General features: G+C 49.1%; 2 protein-coding genes across 2 annotated transcripts in view; one reads left to right on the top strand and one right to left on the bottom strand.

The window, feature by feature from the left end:
- Positions 1–6,213, top strand: part of ZFAND3 (zinc finger AN1-type containing 3) — a 448,733-nt gene extending 442,520 nt beyond the window's left edge. Inside the window, exon 7 of the mRNA XM_037843177.1 lies at positions 6,197–6,213. The gene's annotated coding sequence lies outside the window, so the exon portion shown is untranslated. The remainder of the gene's footprint in view (positions 1–6,196) is intronic.
- BTBD9 (BTB domain containing 9) overlaps positions 1–17,843 on the bottom strand; it is a 495,371-nt gene that overhangs the window by 4,889 nt on the left and 472,639 nt on the right. The window contains exon 10 of the mRNA XM_037843174.1: positions 16,940–17,018. Within this exon, the coding sequence (XP_037699102.1) occupies positions 16,940–17,018 (79 nt within the window). The remainder of the gene's footprint in view (positions 1–16,939; positions 17,019–17,843) is intronic.

Genomic DNA, 17,843 nt, shown 5'->3' with positions numbered 1-17,843 from the left:
CAGCAGAGCTGGGCTCTCCAGACAATGTGCCTTGTCCCAGGGCCTTCTCCCTTTGTTCTCGGGACCTCTCCTAAATTAGTCAAAGGCCCTAGATTGTAAGTAAGATGAAGTAACATGTTGCAAAACCATCACTGAACTTGGGTTAAATGCTGAGGTTAAATCACAAGCATGTAACTGATCTGTAGTGATGGGCTTGGGAAGGAGCCTGAGTGGATGAGCACAGCAGGCCACGCTGCCCCGGAGCATGGCCATGCTCAGCGCCACAAGGCAGGGGCCTCTGGTCCTTTCTGCGGAGCAGCCTGTGCTCCTGGGACACTCTGCTGGCCTCCCCTGGCCTCCCCGGCGCTCCCCTGGGGAGGGGCCCGCTGGCCAGGGCTTTGACTTGCTCATGTTTGGTGAGTCTGTTCCCAGGTGTGGGCCTCTGGCCACCCACCACTCTCCTGGAGGAAGACCAGGCGGCGGTGGCTCAGGGGTGCGGCTGCGGCTGCGGCTGTGGCCGGGAGCCCCTGGGGGTGGAGGTGCTGGCTTGCTTTCTTCCAGAGGAGCCCACTCCTCCACCCCCACCCACATACACATGCACGTACCCCCTTCTACTTCAGAATCAAGCTCACAGAGAAGACGACAAATGCAGTAACAACTTTGGAATTATATTTCAAGTATAAATTCCATGCTTACCTTCCTGCAACACTGTTTTTCCCGTATTCCCACTTCTGTTCATTTATCTACCACTGTTTCAAATTTCACATTTCAAACTCTAATATGAAGACTAACTGAGACCATGCATTTTCCCGGCCCACCCTCTTCCACTCTGGCGGGGGCCATCAGCCTGAGTGAGCTGCTGCCTCTCCTTGCAGCCAGGGGCTGGGCGCCACCCCCGCCTCCGAGGCTTCCTGGGACCTCTTGCTGCCACAGGCGTCAGGGCCGCAGCTGTAGCACTGTCAGCCCCCTGCAGAGCCTTCATTTTCCTTTCCTTCCTCCCTTCTTTTTATAGGAAATCTGCCTCTTGGGGCCTGTCCGCAGGCACTTACCTGTGTCCTGAAGGGGCGCGGTTAGACGGGAGGCTTTTGGTAGAGATTAAAAAACCACCTGGGCCATTGGCTCTGACCTAAGCCAAATGGTAAATTTGAAAATCCTTCTAAGTGGCCACAGTTAATCTCCTTTTCTCTATCAGCTTAACATTTTTTTGAGCTTTTTAAGTAAAAAACAAAACAAAACAAAACAAAAAAACATCTTCTGGTGGGTTAACCATTTAGTTTATTTTGCTTCATGAACCCTCCTCTTTCCAAGCTCTGGGCGTGTGCTGCTCACAGCGGCAGCAGTGCCCCTTTCTCCAGGATGGGGTCACTCAGGACCCCCACAGGCAGGCGTGCCTGGCAGGCTTTTGCTAAGTGGCCAGGGCAAGCCCAAGAAAACACAACTCCACTTCCTTCACTCAAGATTCCCCCAAACTTCCTATAACTGAATATTCTATTCTCTTTCTCAGTATGGCCCAAAGTCATTCTTTGTTCCCACTGCCCGTGTCTCCATCTTCTTTGAACAAAGAATTTTCAGAACATGCTGGATTTTACTGCCACCTTTCCTCGTTCTTGACACTTGAGCTCTTTATCCTGCCCTATCATGTTCTTTAATCGGTTATTTGTGTAATCCTGCTCTCCTCTTTCCCTGTCAATATCTCGGGAGGCCGCTCCTCAGAGCCCCAGATTGATACTAAACCCTGAATTGACTTACATTTGTCCTACTTCTTATTACCCTTTCTCAAGCTTTCCCCCTCCTGTATTGAATGTTTTTTCTCTCCCTTTGCTCTTGCAAGGTTCATTCTTCTGTCCCCATAATTTCTACCCAGCTCTTCCAGCCTCCAGGAGGCCCCTCCCCTGGGCCCCTCGGCCCCCACCCCTGTCAAGTGACCCATCAGTTCCGATCTGAATCAAGGACCAAGTCTGTCATCCTTTCCCCCTCTTAGATTCTTCACAACAATAAACGAATCAATAAAAATCCTGGATTGAAAAGTAAAGTTAAAAAGACCTCAGTGTGGTCAGGTGTCGACAAGTGGCTTGTTTTTCAGAACTTGCCTCTGACCTAAGGAAGGGCCCCGAGGTCGTGCCCCGGGCAGGCAGAGGGGGATTTTGGCTCAGACTGGGCTGGTAAGAAGCTGGGAAGATACACTCAGGCCACAGAAAAGTGTTCGCTGACCTGACTGGTGCCTCCTCTTGTTTTCATTCCCACTGTTATTCCCACTTCCAGCCTGAACTCATCTCTTCTCTAACTTGCTTTTGTATGTATGTCAGTTTGCATGTATTGTGTCCCCCAAAGGCCATTATCTTTGATGTAATCTTGTGTGGGCAGACGTTATCAGTTTCGATTAGATTTCTTTGAGTGTCTCTTTGGAATGCGCCCCACCCAGCTGTGGGAGGTGACTCTGGTGGGATACTCCCATGGAGGCATGGCCCCACCCATTCAGGGTGGGCCTTGATCAGTGGAACCATATAAATGAGCTGACTCAGAGAGAAGTAACTGAGTGCAGCTGTGAGTGACGTTTTGAAGAGGAGCAAGCTTGCTAGAGAGGAACGTCCTGGGAGAAAGCCATTTTGAAACCAGAACTTTGGAGCAGACGCCAGCCACGTGCCTTCCCAGCTAACAGAGGTTTTCTGGACGCCATTGGCCATCCTCCAGTGAAGGTACCCGATTACTGATATGTTACCTTCGACACTTTATGGCCTTAAGACTGTAACTGTGTAGCCAAATAAACCCCCTTTTTATAAAAGCCAATCCTCTGGTGTTTTGCATTCCGCAGCATTAGCAAACTAGAACAGATGGTGTTAACCATCCAGCCCTCTTCAGCCCATCAACCAATCTGTTTTTAAAGAACAATGCAACTGGCTGGCAATTCCAACACACCCAACGATACTGACTGACTCTCACCTGGTTGTTTCCCATGTTCTTCTATGGATACTTCTGGAGAAATCATAAATATTATTCTCCCTGACACCACGGAAATCATGGCAGAGTTTTCCATCTAAGTTAAGGCAAAACTGGAAGCCCTGGAAGTCGCGGCTGCTAACTGCCTGCCTGAGCTTCCTCCGTGGCTCCAGGGAGAGGGGAAGGAGCTGTGGCCAGGGCACAGTGACAACACCAAGGACCTGGCGTCCTGTGGCTTGGAGCTGGGCTTCCATCTGTGACCCCGAAGTCCCAAGGACCAACTAAATTTAATGTGAGTTCTCTAAGCATCTCCAAAGAGCCAAGAAGACTTGGCAGATTCTAAGGCAACACACAGGAAACAGTTAACTGTAAGTCACAAACTGTGGTGAAGATTCTAGTGGAACAGGAGTGTTTTTCAGAGAGAAAACTGGGTGAGGCCTGGAGTCAGTGATGGGACGGAGCACACACTGGGTGTCAGAGTGAGTCGGCTGTGCAGGGTGCAGCCCAGGGCCGTGGAAGTTGGGAAAGGCAGGCAGTAGGCATCGGCAGAGGAACTGGGGACAAGAGGCTGACTGTGTGAGGAGGGTTCAAGTTCTGAGTTACCTCCACGCGTGCATGCACGATGCCCTCATTCATTCATTCATTCATTCATTCCACAAACATTTACCAGGCACCTCCTACAGGCCCCAAGTGCAAGGTTCTGGCAACCCTCCCTGCCCAACATCCCGTGAGGTCAGCAGTCACATAAATGGACAGCGTGGCACATGCCAAAGGGTTCCGGGTATTCAGGGAGCCGTGAGGGACGGAGGAGGGGGTGCTTTCTGGGGAGGAGATGCCAAGCCAAGTCTGGAAGGGTGAGGCTGCCAGGCAAGAAGGGGCCAGACAAGAGTGAGGACTTGCTGTAGAAGGAAAGAGGGGAGGACCCTGTAGATTCTCAAGCCAAAGAGTGATGGCAAAGAAAGGTGAGCTGGGGAAGGGCCAGAGGCCAGAGGCCAGGCCCCCGTGGGGAGCGGTGAGGGCCAGGACAGGGCAGGGAGCCGGGATGTCGGGACAGAAGACACTCTTAAAAATTATTCTTTCTTAAATTAAAAATTACTACCAAAGGTCATGTGCTTGTGGTGACAAATACAAATAATACAAATGTCTAAAGAAAGAAGAAGAAGATAAACTATTAAAACCTTGAAATCTCTTAGTTAAAACTGTTAGCAGTATGGAATAAATGTGAAGGCGTCATTTTTAAAGAAAAAGACAACAGAACTTGATAACAGACTTGATCAAGACTGATGAAGAAAAGGATCCACCAGGACTCTAAGGATTCTTGGGAAGAAAGGGAGGCAGACAGACTGTGGGTTACAGGAAGGTGGTGGAAGTAGGGTCCACGTGGGCTCCGGGCACGGGTGACTCAGCTGCAGCCACGAAGTCCCACCCAGGGCCCTGCACTTCTGCCAAGGATTCCTCATAGGGCCTTGCACTGTTTCTGTTGTTTGTTTGTTTGCTTGTTTTAACATCAGCAAACTCACCGAGTACAAATATTTGCCAGGTGTGTTTACCACACGGTCCCCACTGTCTGGACCTCACAGCCGAGCAGGGGCCAGCTGCAGCTACTGACACACCCCAAAAGCCAGGCGCTGTGCTGGGTGCTGTGTGTGCACATGTTGGTATTTGCTTTTCAACAGATGGAGAAAAGGGCTTGCCTGGGGCCAGAGAATGGTGAAGCTGGGATCCAACTTCAGGGCTCATCAGCTCTGAAGCCGGGACACTTTCCAACTTCCACGGTATCCCAACGCCTGCTTCACAGGCATTCCATCCCTCATAATTATATAACAGCCTGTGGTCAGCACTATGTCTGAGGTGTGTGATACATTAATTTTGTCTGGATGGGAGATGTTAGGGGAAGCTACAGAGAAGAAGGTACACATAACCTGGGCTTGAAGAGTTGAGACACAGACAGGGTGAGGAGTGGTCTTCCCAGCAGAGGGGACACAGGGAAGACTTCCAGGTAAAGGTCTGGGCCCTGGTAGCTCCCTCCTGGCGTCACCCCTTCATAGAACAGTGCCCGGCTCAATCATCTCACTGAGAATCCAAGCACACCCATCTTGAACCTAACATGGCAATAATGCAAAGCCAGCATGTAGCCCGGTTTCTGAACCATAGCAAGCGCTTAATAAATACCATTGTTGTTAGTACCTCACCATTGTCATCATGTGCAAGGCTAGGATTTCTCTGCTTGGGACCCAGGGCACTTGCAAATGTACCTGTGGCAGTTTGAATATATTGTGTCCCCCAAACGCCATTATCTTTGATGTAATCTTGTGTGGGCAGACATTATCAGTGTTGATTAGATTGTAATTCTTTGAGTGTTTCTTTGGAATGTGCCCACTCAGCTGTGGGTGATGACTCTGGATAATTCCATGGAGGTGGTGCTCCGCCCATTTGAGGTGGGTCTAAGTTGAGTCACTTGGAGCCATGTAAATGAGCTGACATACAGAAGGAACTCAGTGCAGCTGTGAGTGATGTTTTGAAGAAGAGTCACAGTCAAGAGGGACTCTTTGAAGGAATGCACAGGAGCTGCAGATGAGAGACAGTTTGAAGACAGCCGTTGAGGAACTGCAGCCTAGAGAGGAACATCCTGGGAGAAAGCCATTTTGAAACCAGAACTTTGGAGCAGACGCCAGCCACGTGCCTTCCCAGCTAACAAAGGTTTTCCAGACATCATTGGCCATCCTCCAGTGAAGGTACCCGATTGTTGATGTGTTACCTTGGACACTTTATTGCCTTAAGACTGTAACTGTGCAACCAAATAAACCCCCTTTTATAAAAGCCAGTCCATCTCTGGTGTTTTGTATTCCAGCAGCATTAGCAAACTAGAACAGTACCTGAGGCTGCAAAAGGGCATCCAGAGAGGGGCCTGTAGATGGGCATGACACTGTTCTGGATCACGGGTGAGAAGCGAGCCTGTCTTGGGGAATCTGGCTCCTTCCCTGGTGCCATGTTGTTGGGACTGGCTTGAAGTTGCCTTCCAACCCTTGGAGAGGTGTGTAAGGGTGATGTCTCTGCTCTTTTCACATAGAAACTGGGGAATGTCACTGGCTCATTTTGCTTGTACACATTATCAACACCCCAGGGGAGTGTGGCCATCTGGAAGTGTAACGAATTTGCCCCACCACACCTCCAAGCTCATCAGCCCACTTCCCTTGTCTACCTTGGCTCTAGTTGAAACAGCCAAGCCCAGAGTTTCCTGTTTGCTCAGAAGCTTGGGTAATTCAATTTCTTTCCTCAGAATCTTCCCAAGACTGCAATACTCCTCGGAAAGGATGTGACCAAAAGTGAAAGAGGCATACAGGGCAGAGACGTACCGCTGATTTATGCAAAACCATTACCACAGTCGCCGCCTCATTTTCCCTTCCCCTTTTCAGCAATCATGTATCCCATTAGCTGGTTTGATTGCCACTGCTCACAAAGGGGCACCTTCGCTCAACCATCTTCAATGGCCTCTGGATCTTTCCCCCGAGAGGAACTGGCTAATTTGGAGTGTTGTCGTGTACACAAATCCCATGCAGCCTTATTCACAATCCGGGTGTCCTTTTTTGTAGCTGCTGTTTATTGTCACTTTGCCTTTCCTCTCTGGGAGCCATAATGTTTGACATGTTTGAGACAGTCTGGGATGTTCTTTTCTCCCTGATCCCTGGAAAGGACACAAGCAAACATGCCAGCCTTTTTTCCATGATCAGCCTAATGCCTCAGCTGGCTGCTGCTGCCACCTCTCATTAGAAGGATTCCCCAAGCACTATTTGCTCGACTATCTTCAAGGTTTTTAAAAGCAGCAGCCTCTGCTAATTTTCCCAAGTTGGCATGAGAGTCCACCACGAATTGTACCAGAAATTGGGAAAATTTAATAAATGTTGATCAATGACTTTACCTTGCTTTCCTGGTTTCTCCTAATTTTCACCAACTGCTTCTGTGCCAACCAATACAAACAGGAATTCTCAGCCAAGCTTTCAACTTACATTTACAAGGTGACGCATCTTTATAGAATAGATGCCCACCTCTCACTGATCTGCCCGTGAGTTAGACACAAAGACATGGCTTCTAAATCATATGGCTCCGAAGAGTTCCTGTTTTTCGTTCACAGTGTCTGGTGTGGTAGCATCACACACCCACTCAGTGTTCAATACATATTAACTGGTCCCGACAATGGGGACAATTAACATCTCTCTTATGTTCATCTCAGGAGCAAAGAGTTAACAGTTCATCCACAGACTACGGAAATGTTGTATTTGTGTTTCCTTAAAAACAAGGACTGCTTCCAGGAAAATGTTCCTTTTTATAAACCAAGGTTTTAATATATGTGCATCCGAACAGCCTGAAACATTGTTTTCAGGTAAGGAAGCCAGGGCGACAGTTCCCAATTTTCAGCAATAATTTTTCAGTATTACTGTAGGGACGATATGATAGCCAAATAGTCTTCTACAAGTACTTACCCCTAGTAGGGACAGAAGTAAGTTTCCTGGTAAAAGTGATTATATATGGCAAGTTTTTAACTTTCCAACGTCAAATACAATTTCACTTTCACTTTCTCATATCCATGTAGGTCCAGTACCCCAAAATAACTGAACCATCATTGCCTGGGAGGTTCTGGAAAAACAGCCTTTCTGCTGTGTATCACCCCAGACAGCGCTGGAATTCCTGACTGCTGCTTTTTATGTGTGCACTCCAGAAATCCAGAGAGTGAGTCACACTCTCATTTTAATTTGGCCCTAGAATAAAAGGTATCTTTCAGTTATTCAAAAAAAGAAAGAAACACACAAAGGAAAAATGTTTCCGTTTCAAGATTTCTGGGGTGCCTGAATCTCCCCTACTGAAGGGTGTGGCTTTACCCAATGCCCCTTCCCCACTGGACAGGCACCAAGCGAGCCTGGCTGTGGCCCTGCTCTCCCCGCAGTACCCGTGTGGCCCGGCTGCCCTGGCTATTTCTTCACTTCGTCCAGGCTCAGTGGGTGTGTGCTGTGTCTTGACGAGTTTAGCAATGGGACACCGTCTGCGATTATCCTCAACAGCTGGACATTTCTGTTCCTTTCCCTGCTCGACGGCTCCTGGGCGCCCCTGCTCAGGTTCCGTGGATGCTTCTCCCAGCCAGCTGCTTGGTGCCGCTCCAGTAAAACAGGTATAAAGATTGGGGAGTGTTTGAAACAATGACTTGTGCTCAATGTGGTGTCACTTTCCCTCTCTTCTTTCCAATAAAATCCTTCATAATAGACAGTTAAGCATAAAGATGCCCATAAAAAGATCTTCTTTTACAATTAGGTGACAAATTAAATATTTTCCTGCTTTTTTCCTGTCTCACTGGGAAGTTTTAGTTTATTCTCCTTATTTTAAAACAAATATCCTGAGAGCTGGGAGGTAAGTGATTTGCTGGGGGGTCGCACGGCTGTTTGGGGGTGAAGCTGGCACCAATGCCGAGGCCGCCTGCCTCCCCGGCTGGGGCTTCTGGTCTGCACGTGACGAGGCCCGACTCATCCTTCAGCTCACTTCTCCGTCCTCCTCCATTCATTCCCCACCTCGCTGCTGCATGCATTATGGCTCTACCTCAGAGCTTACTTCTAGAGCCTTTCACCCCTTCTTCCCAATTGCCTGACTCTTCGGAGGCACTTGGCCTTGATCACTATCTGCTTATGTAACCCTGAAATCCATAAGCTTGGATAATTCAGCTTTCCTCCTGCCTGGCCTATATTTTCTTGCAAATAAATACTCCAGACTTTTTCCTAACCATCACCAGTTCTACCCATCTCCAAGGACATGGAGTTTACAGTCCTGGTGCCATCTTCAGTTCTCCCTTGTTCCCCAAATCTGGGTTGTCACAAGTGAGTCCTGAGAGGTGACTTCCTTCAAAACCCTGCACCAAAGCTCTGGTCCTTGGTCTGATTTATGGAGGTGCTACTGTATGCCAGGCGCTGGGCTGGGTGCTGCTGGGGACGCAAAGATGAACCACGTGGTGGTCTCTGCCCTCGAGCACTTCAGGGCAGTGGAGGCCCCAGAGCAAAGCGTCCTGCTAGGACTGTTACTACACACGGAGAAGAGGGCAGGCTGCCTGCAGGCACAACTGTCCCCAGGTCCCAGGTCCCTGCTGCTCCTGTGTTTACCTTCTCCAGGGCCTAGGACCTAGTCCTGCCCCCTGTGAATGCTACCTCTGCCTCATGAATACTACATGGGTCATCTGTGGTGCCATGTGAAACCAGGATCATTGCAGTTATTTAACTTCTTGTGAAGGTTTTATTTATGTGTCTCCCATTCCCAATCCTGGGATGGGAAACCCCTGCACGGTGGGGTTCTCTCTCCCAGTAAAAGTGGGAGCTCTGAGACTGGGACTGTGTCCCTCTCCTCCTCTGATGAGCTCTCAGACGGAGGCCATGCCTCCCCGTTTGCTGTTTCTCTCTGTGGCTCTGCCCCTGGAGATGTGCTTCATCCCTGGAGCTAACTGTAACTGACAGGGAGTTCTGGGCCTTGGGAGCCAGCATTTGACAGCCTTGAGGTGCATATTCTGGGCTTGGATGATGATCCTCCAGAGGATGCTGCAGGGAAAATCCTCAGGGAACCAGAGGGTGTGATCTGGCCTGAGGGAGCAAACCTGGGAAATAATTATCACCATGCCAGGAATGAGTATTTATTTAGTTTTTACAGAGTCTTTTCCCCTGTTTTTTTCTTTCACTAGAGCCACATGTTGCTATGGGAACGAGGATGGCACTAGGAGCCCACAGCCACTCACTGGCCTGCCAGAAGCCTGTAAATAAATTCTGTTTCACTCCGGGCCCCGCACTGAGTGGTCCTGGAGGGCAGCTCAAGCAGCCACTTGGAGACTTTCTGTCCTGCTGGTGCAGGCTGCGCACACCCTCCTGAGGCAAACACAGGGGCCAATTACTATTCCCAACTCGGCAAGTATCAGGTGTGCACCGTGATCTGCAACCCCCCACCCCCAAACCTCCACAACATCAACTCATTAATCTCTGCCCAATCCCAAGAGTCCAGGATCATTTGATCCATTTTGTAGATGAGGAAAGCTTGCGCTCTCTTGCTGGGCCCAGCCCCTGCATCCATCCACATCACGTGCCGCTTCTGTTCACTCCACTGCACTTATGTCTCTACGATCGATTTGGCACAGCTATTCGAAATGTTACATACAGTTGAATCTCTTTTCATGTGGGCTGATTCCCATCAGGCAGTGGAGCTGCAGTGCCTTGAAGGGAAGGGACTGGCCTTGGCTTCTCTCTCAGCATCGAGCACGGGCCAGTGCACGAAGCCCACAGGAACCATCTGCTCCTCAAGGTCTGACTCAGATGACTGGGCCAGGGTGGAACTGGGCTGAAATCTGTGGTGTTACTATTTACTATGTCTTCCATAGCAGCCTGGAAGATAAGAGCCCCGTTTGCCTGCATTCAAATCCCAGCTCTGCCATTCAACAGTGAACTGGCCTAGGGCAAATTAATGTCTCTCAGCTTCTGTTTCATTATTTTTTCCTTTTTACTCAAAAAAAACCACATTTTTATTGTGAAAACTATACACTAAAAGGTACATAAAATATAAATGTACAACTTGCTGAATAATTAAAAAGCCGACACCCACGTAAACCAGGAACACGGCCGGTGCCGGTGCCCCTCTATGGTCTCTTCCCGACCTGACACCCACCCCTCGGAAACTACCGCTCTGGCTTTAATCATAAGCATTCCCTTGCTTTTTGTTTTGTTTCATTTTTTAGTAGTTTACCACTCTTGTATGCATCCTTAAACATCACAGTTTAGTTTTGCCTGTTCTGGAATCTACTCTGTGTTCCTTTGCGTCTGGCTCCGATCCTTCAGCGTGCTCTGGCATCTGTCCGTGCTGACCGTGGTGTGCGTGGGATGCCCTCGCGCTTTGCTGCTCCGTCCCTGTGGATGGACTGGTGTGGGCTTCCCGTCTGGGTCTGTTATGGGCAGTGCTGCTGTGGACATTCCCGCTCCTGCAGCCTGGCCTCCTGCGAGAGTGTCTTCAGGGAACACACGGGGGTGGAAGTGCTTCATCGTGGGGCAGACATGTGCAGGTGTCTGCAGAAAATGCCACCTGTCTCCAAAGGGACCGTGTCGGGTTATACTTCCGCAGCAGACGATGAGAGCCGCCCATTGCTCCACCTCTTCGCCAACACTTGGTATTGAGTTTCCTCATCTTTAAAATAAGGGTAAGAGTAGAACCTACTTCATATGTGAGGAGTAAATGGCATAATAAAGACTTAGAATAGGGCCTGACATACAGGAAGTGCTCAGCAAATATTAGCTGCTATTATCATTTATAACAGTAAGTTGTTATTATAAGGGTCCGCAGCTAGGAGACGCTGAGACATATGGTAAACATGCTTTTCCATTTTCAAAACCCTCTGGGTTCTGGCTTAAGAAACTCTTGAATAGATTACAGTAGCTCTGCCTTGGAATGCCATGGTCTCTCCATGATGAAAAGTTATTTTATTAAATCTTGTCCTTTATTCACTTGATTGACTGACTAGGGAGGGATGGATGGACAGACTGAATGGTTCATTCATTCAGCCAGCAAGTAGTCCATACTCAAAGGTGCCAGCACCATGCCAGGCGCAGGGGATACAACCACAAGTAAGATGCAGCCTCTTCTCAACTACATAAATTCAGTAAGTAAAATGCAGTCCTGAGAGCTGCCTACAGACTGTCGATGCCATTCTTGGTCTGTGTCATTGACTTGGCAAAAACTTTAATGCAGGTTTTCATGAGCAGGACCCGGTCTTTCCATATTGCAGACAGTTCATTTTTCTAAAGTCCTTTTTAAACCTGGGACTGCTTCTGCCCCTGAGCTCCGTGCCCACTGAAAAACCATTCCAGAACTTTCCCTCAAACCCAGGTTTTCATAAAAACCATAAAAAGAAGCAAGCACAACTTTTATTTCTTTTAATAGCACTGATTTTCATAAGTCCACAGACATGGTCTCATTTAGACCAACTTGAATTCTTCAAGGGTTTAGGTGTGTGTTTATTTTTGTTAATTATCTTAGCAAAGTAACGAAGGCCCAGGATGCTACTGGTGTGAAAAAATAACAGGTGATGAGGGAACACGCAGACAAGTGCATGCGAGAGGCCGCATCAGAACCAGAACAGCTGGGCAGCACAGTCATGGAGTCGAAAGTTAAGATCCGGCAGGGAAATAAAGTGGCTGACATCTGCAGTCTTGTCGACGAGGCCATTTCTAACCCTTTTCAGGCAAGAGCAGCTTAGAAAGGGGAGCAGTGTCTGCCTCACAGGGGCTCAGGGAGCCACCACGACAGAACCACCACAAGTGAGCTAAGTCGGCCACTGTGACCACCACAGAGAGACGGAGGAAGGAGCCCTGGAGATGGACCTCTTTGGCTAAGGCACTGGGGAGCATGAGATGAATGCAAACAATTGAAGGAGAGCAAGACGCGAGGCTGGATGTGCTTAAAGACAAACTGACTATGTCTGCCATCTAGTGATAAGCATGAGAGGAAGACAAAGCAAGTCCTGTGAGTGGGCAGGGAGAGGATGTGAAAAAGTGTCCAAGGGTAAAGGAGAGAAACATGAGACGTGTGAAAATCACGCCAAGCACAGGGGAGCCCACTGAGCAAAGAGAGGAGGGATCCAGAATGACAAAACACACACTGGTGGGAAACGAAAGGAAAATGTTCTTAAGAAGTTAAGATAAACGGTAAGGAGGATGCCAGGTACACGAGGAGCTGGAGGTCACTGAAGGAAGTGATGGGGTCTTTAAGAGGTAAGCATGAGGGGAATTTATTGACAGAAGTTGTAATCGTAGCTAAAAAATTAAATGAATTCATTGCTGAGGTGCTCATAGAGGAAGATGAGAGACAGATGCCAGCAGCAGACATCCGCTTCCCAGAGGAGAGGGATGAAACGCCGCAGGAAATGAGAAGCGTGCCGAAGCAGGTGATCAAGAAATCTGAACCTCCACAGACCGCCGAGGCAGCCATCACCTGAGAGCTGGCCCAAATCAGAGAGAAGCGGGGAAAATTAACATGCAGCACAGCTGCTGAGCCTTTTAGATGCAGGGTTGCCTGGCAGACTGAAGAAAGATACATAGCTACAGTGGGAAAGAAACCTGAATCTGTTAAGCTTGGGAGGCCCTGCTTTCGTTTGTTGCCTTGTTTCCCACCCTCTGCTATTCAAAGAGCAGCAGGGATGTCTGCCAGGATGCTTGAAGGTCGGGGCTGTTTCTCACTGCCACGGCTGCATAGCTGTCAATTCACTTGGCTGCTGGCGCGGCGACTCACTAAAGGCTCTCAATATTCCGCAGCTCTGGCTGCTCACACACCGTCCAAGCTACTTTCCACCTTTTGCCAAAATAGAGCAGCCACTAACTCCCCTGAAGCCTTCTTCAAACTCGCAGAAGCCCCTCTAAGCCAACTTTCCCCACTCTCATCCGCTCTAACCTCCCTTCTACTGTTGGGCCAGCACCTGCAGACAAGTCTTACCTGGGAGGTGTGACTAAAGAGTTCATTCATCCAAATTTCTATTGCTGTTATATACACAGACATTTTCACCTTTCCATGCTAAAAACCAATTTCCTCCATGCTTCTAGAAATTAGCAAAAGGTCTCTGGGTATGCTAACATTCAGTAGCCAAAGGGAAACAGGCCCTGACTCTGACTAACATGAAGGCTACTAATGTCCCTGGGCAAGCAGGGAAAGCCTGAGGGATCCCCCTGCCAGCCATGCTCTCCACCCTGCCCTCCTCCTTTTGTGAGGAACAGGTGTCCTGACCCCTGTTCCTGACACACAGTTCTGGCTCCTGGGGAGTGTCTTATGACTTGCCAGCTGTCTTGGTTTCCTGACTCTCAGCCCCAGCTCCTTTCTCTGGCTGCCACCTACACACGAAGTGGCAAGCACCCTGCGCTCTGTCCTACCACGGTTCTCAAGAGCTGCCTCCCCAGGAGTTCTGCCCAACACATCCGAGTCACCCTCCTTCCCATAACGTGACCCCTGTCCCTCCACCCCCTACACTGTGCTGTACATTTCCACAGTGCACACACACCACACGCTAAGACAGGTGATGCTGCTTTTTCCAAATGATGTGCTGGGACCCGTTACAATCTGCAGTAAAGAACATTCTCTTTGCAGGGTGGCTACATTCTTCACATCCAGTGAAATTCAACTTTTTATGCCTTCTTGTATGCTCTGAGAATTATATGGTTTATGGATCTTGCCTTATAATGCTGTTCATTATTTATCTTACAATTTAAGATGTTTCCCAGTTGACAACACTACATTGGGGCTTTTTAAAATGCCTGATGAATAACTGATCCAGTAAGGCAGCTGATCAAGTTGCTAGTCAGCCAAATGCAACAGATCACCAGTTAATCAGTGACCTACGAGCCAAGCCAGTCAATCTGGCTGGTCCGATCTCCACCACAGTGGCTGGGGCTCCTTGAGGACATTTTTGGGAAACTTGTCAGGGAGAGAGAGACCTTGCACTCCAGCTTTAAAGTTCCATAGTGGGAAATTAGTCTATGTCTAAAATAGCTTTTGAAATAAAATGTCGGATCTCTTCCTTTCATCATTTGGTCACTGGGGGCTGGGAATGAGAGTAGGCCTGGGAGCAGGGCCCGAACACACTCACTGCAGCACATCTCAACCTTCTCTGACTCAAGAATTACTTTTGTTGTAATAAACAATTTCAGAATCCCATTTAGAAATTTTAAAAAACAACAATCTTTTTTTGATGCATTATAAAAGAAATAATTGACTATAAATGATAGATATTAAATTTTAGCTCAATATATTATATAAAGATAAATTTTAATTGTTTTCCAATTTAGTAAGTAGTACATATATAATTAATTAAAGGTAGTTTAAGTGGTAGGAACAATTGGAATTTATTGGCAAAATAAAAAAATAGGCTGTTTGGTTTGGAGATGAAATGTATACTAAAATGCCGATTTAAATGTACTTACATTTCATAATCAAAAAAAAGAAAAAGAAAAAATGCTTTTATGCCCTGATGTTTAGAATTCTTGAATTTTGTCCTTTAAAAGAATCAGTTGGTTTACTTTTACAATTTTCAGGTTTGTTTTGAAATGAGGAGATAAGAGAAAAAGTTTCAGGCTTCTGTTTAAGAAAATCTCTTCAAGAAACACATTGTGGGTGTGGCTCATTTTTATTCTAAATAAAGAGGCAAATAAATATAAATCATTACAAAATTTTCACTTGGTAAAATCTGATCAACACCAGAAATACCTGGCTATGTTCCAAAAATTCTGATCAGACAAATACACATATGACTCCAGGGCCAGCTACAGAACGTGCAGGGCCCGGTGCGAACTGAACCTGTGGAGCTCCCGTTAAAAAGCAGGAAAAAACCTGTCCCCTTCTCCCACACTCTCTCGACTTGTCATGGTGCTTTTTATTTGCAACTTAAGGTGCTGCTCCCTCAGCACAGGTATACTCCCCAGGCAGGTGCAGATGCTCCTGAGGCCCAAGACTTGGCACGGGGGTGCACACTCCACACCTTCCTCCCCAGTACGCGGGCCCCGGCTGGTGGGGAGGGTGAGAACGGGAGGCCAGGCAGGGCGGGGGCACCAGGGGTCTGGGAGTGGGTGACTGAGAGCCTGTCCCAGGAAGCAAGGAGGTGGTGGCAGGAGCGGAAACCACATGGGGCTTCACTTATAAAATGCACTTCAAAGACAAAATTATTAAGAACTTCAAGATGGTGATCACAGAGCATTAAATCCCAAGTGCAGGGCCCCCTCCCTGGTGCGGGGCCCCCTGCAGTGCTTTGAGCACCCGTCCACAGAGCAGGCCCTGCACAGCTGAGAAAGATCATGAAATTGTTACTGTTTTTATGCTTCTCATTTGCCTGTTGAATTTCACCCTTACTGCTCCTTGCGTCTCCTGTATTGAACCAGTGGTCCTTCAGGGGCACAGAGTGTGACACTACACAAGCCAGAGAGAGATGAGCTAAGTCCAAGCATGGCCATCCACGCCTCTCCAGCCCTGCACCACTAGTGCTTACTCAAGAGCTACTGGAAGAACAAAAAAGGCAAATAACTAATGGATTGATTTTTTTTAAAACTCAAAATTGAAGCAGATGCTATTCTTGCCTTAAATGATGGGCATGGACCCTGAGAGGCTTCTGTGAGCCTAGTGCGGGTCGGGGCTGTCCAGGGGACGGCGCGTCCAGGCTTGCCTGGCACAGTCCTGGGCAGTGACTAGCAGCACCCTCCTTCCCACGCAAAGGTGTCCTGGTCTGGACAGTAAACTCGGTTTCTCTCCTCTTCCCTTTTCTGATCCACAAGAACCCAGTGCGTTCCCTCAGAGCCATTTCTGTCCCTCAGACAGCAGCACGGCGACGTGTGAGGACTGAGCAGCTCCCGTGACAGCCGCCCTGCCCCTGGGTGCCTGGTCTCACACGTGCTACCAACAGAGCTGGGAAAATGCCTCCCCCGATTCCCTTGTTGAAACCCAAGGTGAAGGAACTTGTACCAACAACACTGTGCAGTCGGCTGACTGCTGCCCTGGGGAGCTGGGCCTGGGAGGAGGTGGCTCCCTCACATAGTTACGTGCAGGCTGGCCCAGGATTGTGCCTGGGCAGACGGAGCCCACCACCCACCATGCAGCACAGCCACACCTGTGGGCTGGGTCCTTACACAGCACACCCAGAGGGCTGAGGAACCTTGGAAACAGCTTCATCTGGGAGGGCTGGGACTCTGCCAAAGGGACGAGGGGCAGGGAGCTTGACCTCTCAAGGTCTCCGTGGTCTCTGATTCCATAGAGAGGCTGGTAGGAATGAGCAAAGCAGTAAGGGTTGGCTTTCATTCGCTAGTGAAGAAACATCCAGAAATGATAATGATATCCCCACTGTGCAAGAGCAGGACTTTCTTCTGTAGCAAGCTGTCTGAACAACAGACCATTAGCAGGTCAAACAAAGTTCCACTTAACTCGGGATGTAGCATTTACCTGTACTTCATGAAATACCACAGCAACTCTTCTCAAAGGAGAGCCTTACCTCATTTGCTGTGTTGTGTGTTCCAACGACGCGGATGAAGGAGGCAGGCTGTCTTTGAAAAGTCACCGATTGCCAGGACCTGTGAGGGAAGCACAACCGTTTGCAGGTTAGCAGTACAGCCCCCGCTGACAGCGCAGCCCTGGGGAGCTGTGTTCACTGAGGAGGGGGCCCCCTGCCCCAGGGACACAGCTGGGGAGGTACCCTGGAGGGACGGGGTGGGAGCCAGGTTCTCCCCAGAGGTGACTGAGGGAGACAGGAAATATCCAGAGTCCCCATGTAGGAGCCTACACGCTCACAGAGAAGGCACTCCCACCTGCCTGAGAGTGACTTCAGATTCTTATAAAGCCCTCAATGAACCAGCACAAAGTTCAGACTAGCTTCACATTGACAAGAGTGTGGCTAAATACAAAAGTAATCAGGGTTGCCTAGAGTGCATAAAATACATTTTCTCATCTATAAAACAACCACCCCCCCCCCCCCGCATGAGGGCCGTGGGGACGAATGAACGACATCACCCAGGGGACGTGTGTACGGGGGCTTCTGCAGGAGGAGCTCTGGAAGTAGGGCAGGAAGGTGGGCTGGGCAGGGCTGGGGGGGCTGCCTTTGGAGAAGCGGGGTCCACTCACTGTGGCCTGCACCCCAGGGTCTCCAGGCCTAGAGCCCAGCCCTTCCCTGTGCCCCCTGCAAGTGGTAACACCCTGGGAAGGAGAGGCTGTTTCCCCACAGGCTGTGTCCCTCCCTCTCCTGCTTCCAGATACACCCACCCACACGGTCTGTTCCAGGACCAGCCAGTCACTAGCGGGCTCCAGAGCAGCCCCAAATGTTTTAAAGGTGATTCCTCGTCGATGGGCACGGGCTGGGCTGGCTCATTTAAAACCCGGCGGAGCAGGCCCTAAAGCAGCCC

This window comes from Choloepus didactylus, chromosome 7 (genome assembly GCF_015220235.1).
Source record: "Choloepus didactylus isolate mChoDid1 chromosome 7, mChoDid1.pri, whole genome shotgun sequence".
NCBI lineage: Eukaryota > Metazoa > Chordata > Mammalia > Pilosa > Megalonychidae > Choloepus > Choloepus didactylus.
The sequence above is the reverse complement of the archived record's forward strand: the minus strand, read 5'-3'. Positions and strand labels throughout refer to the sequence as shown.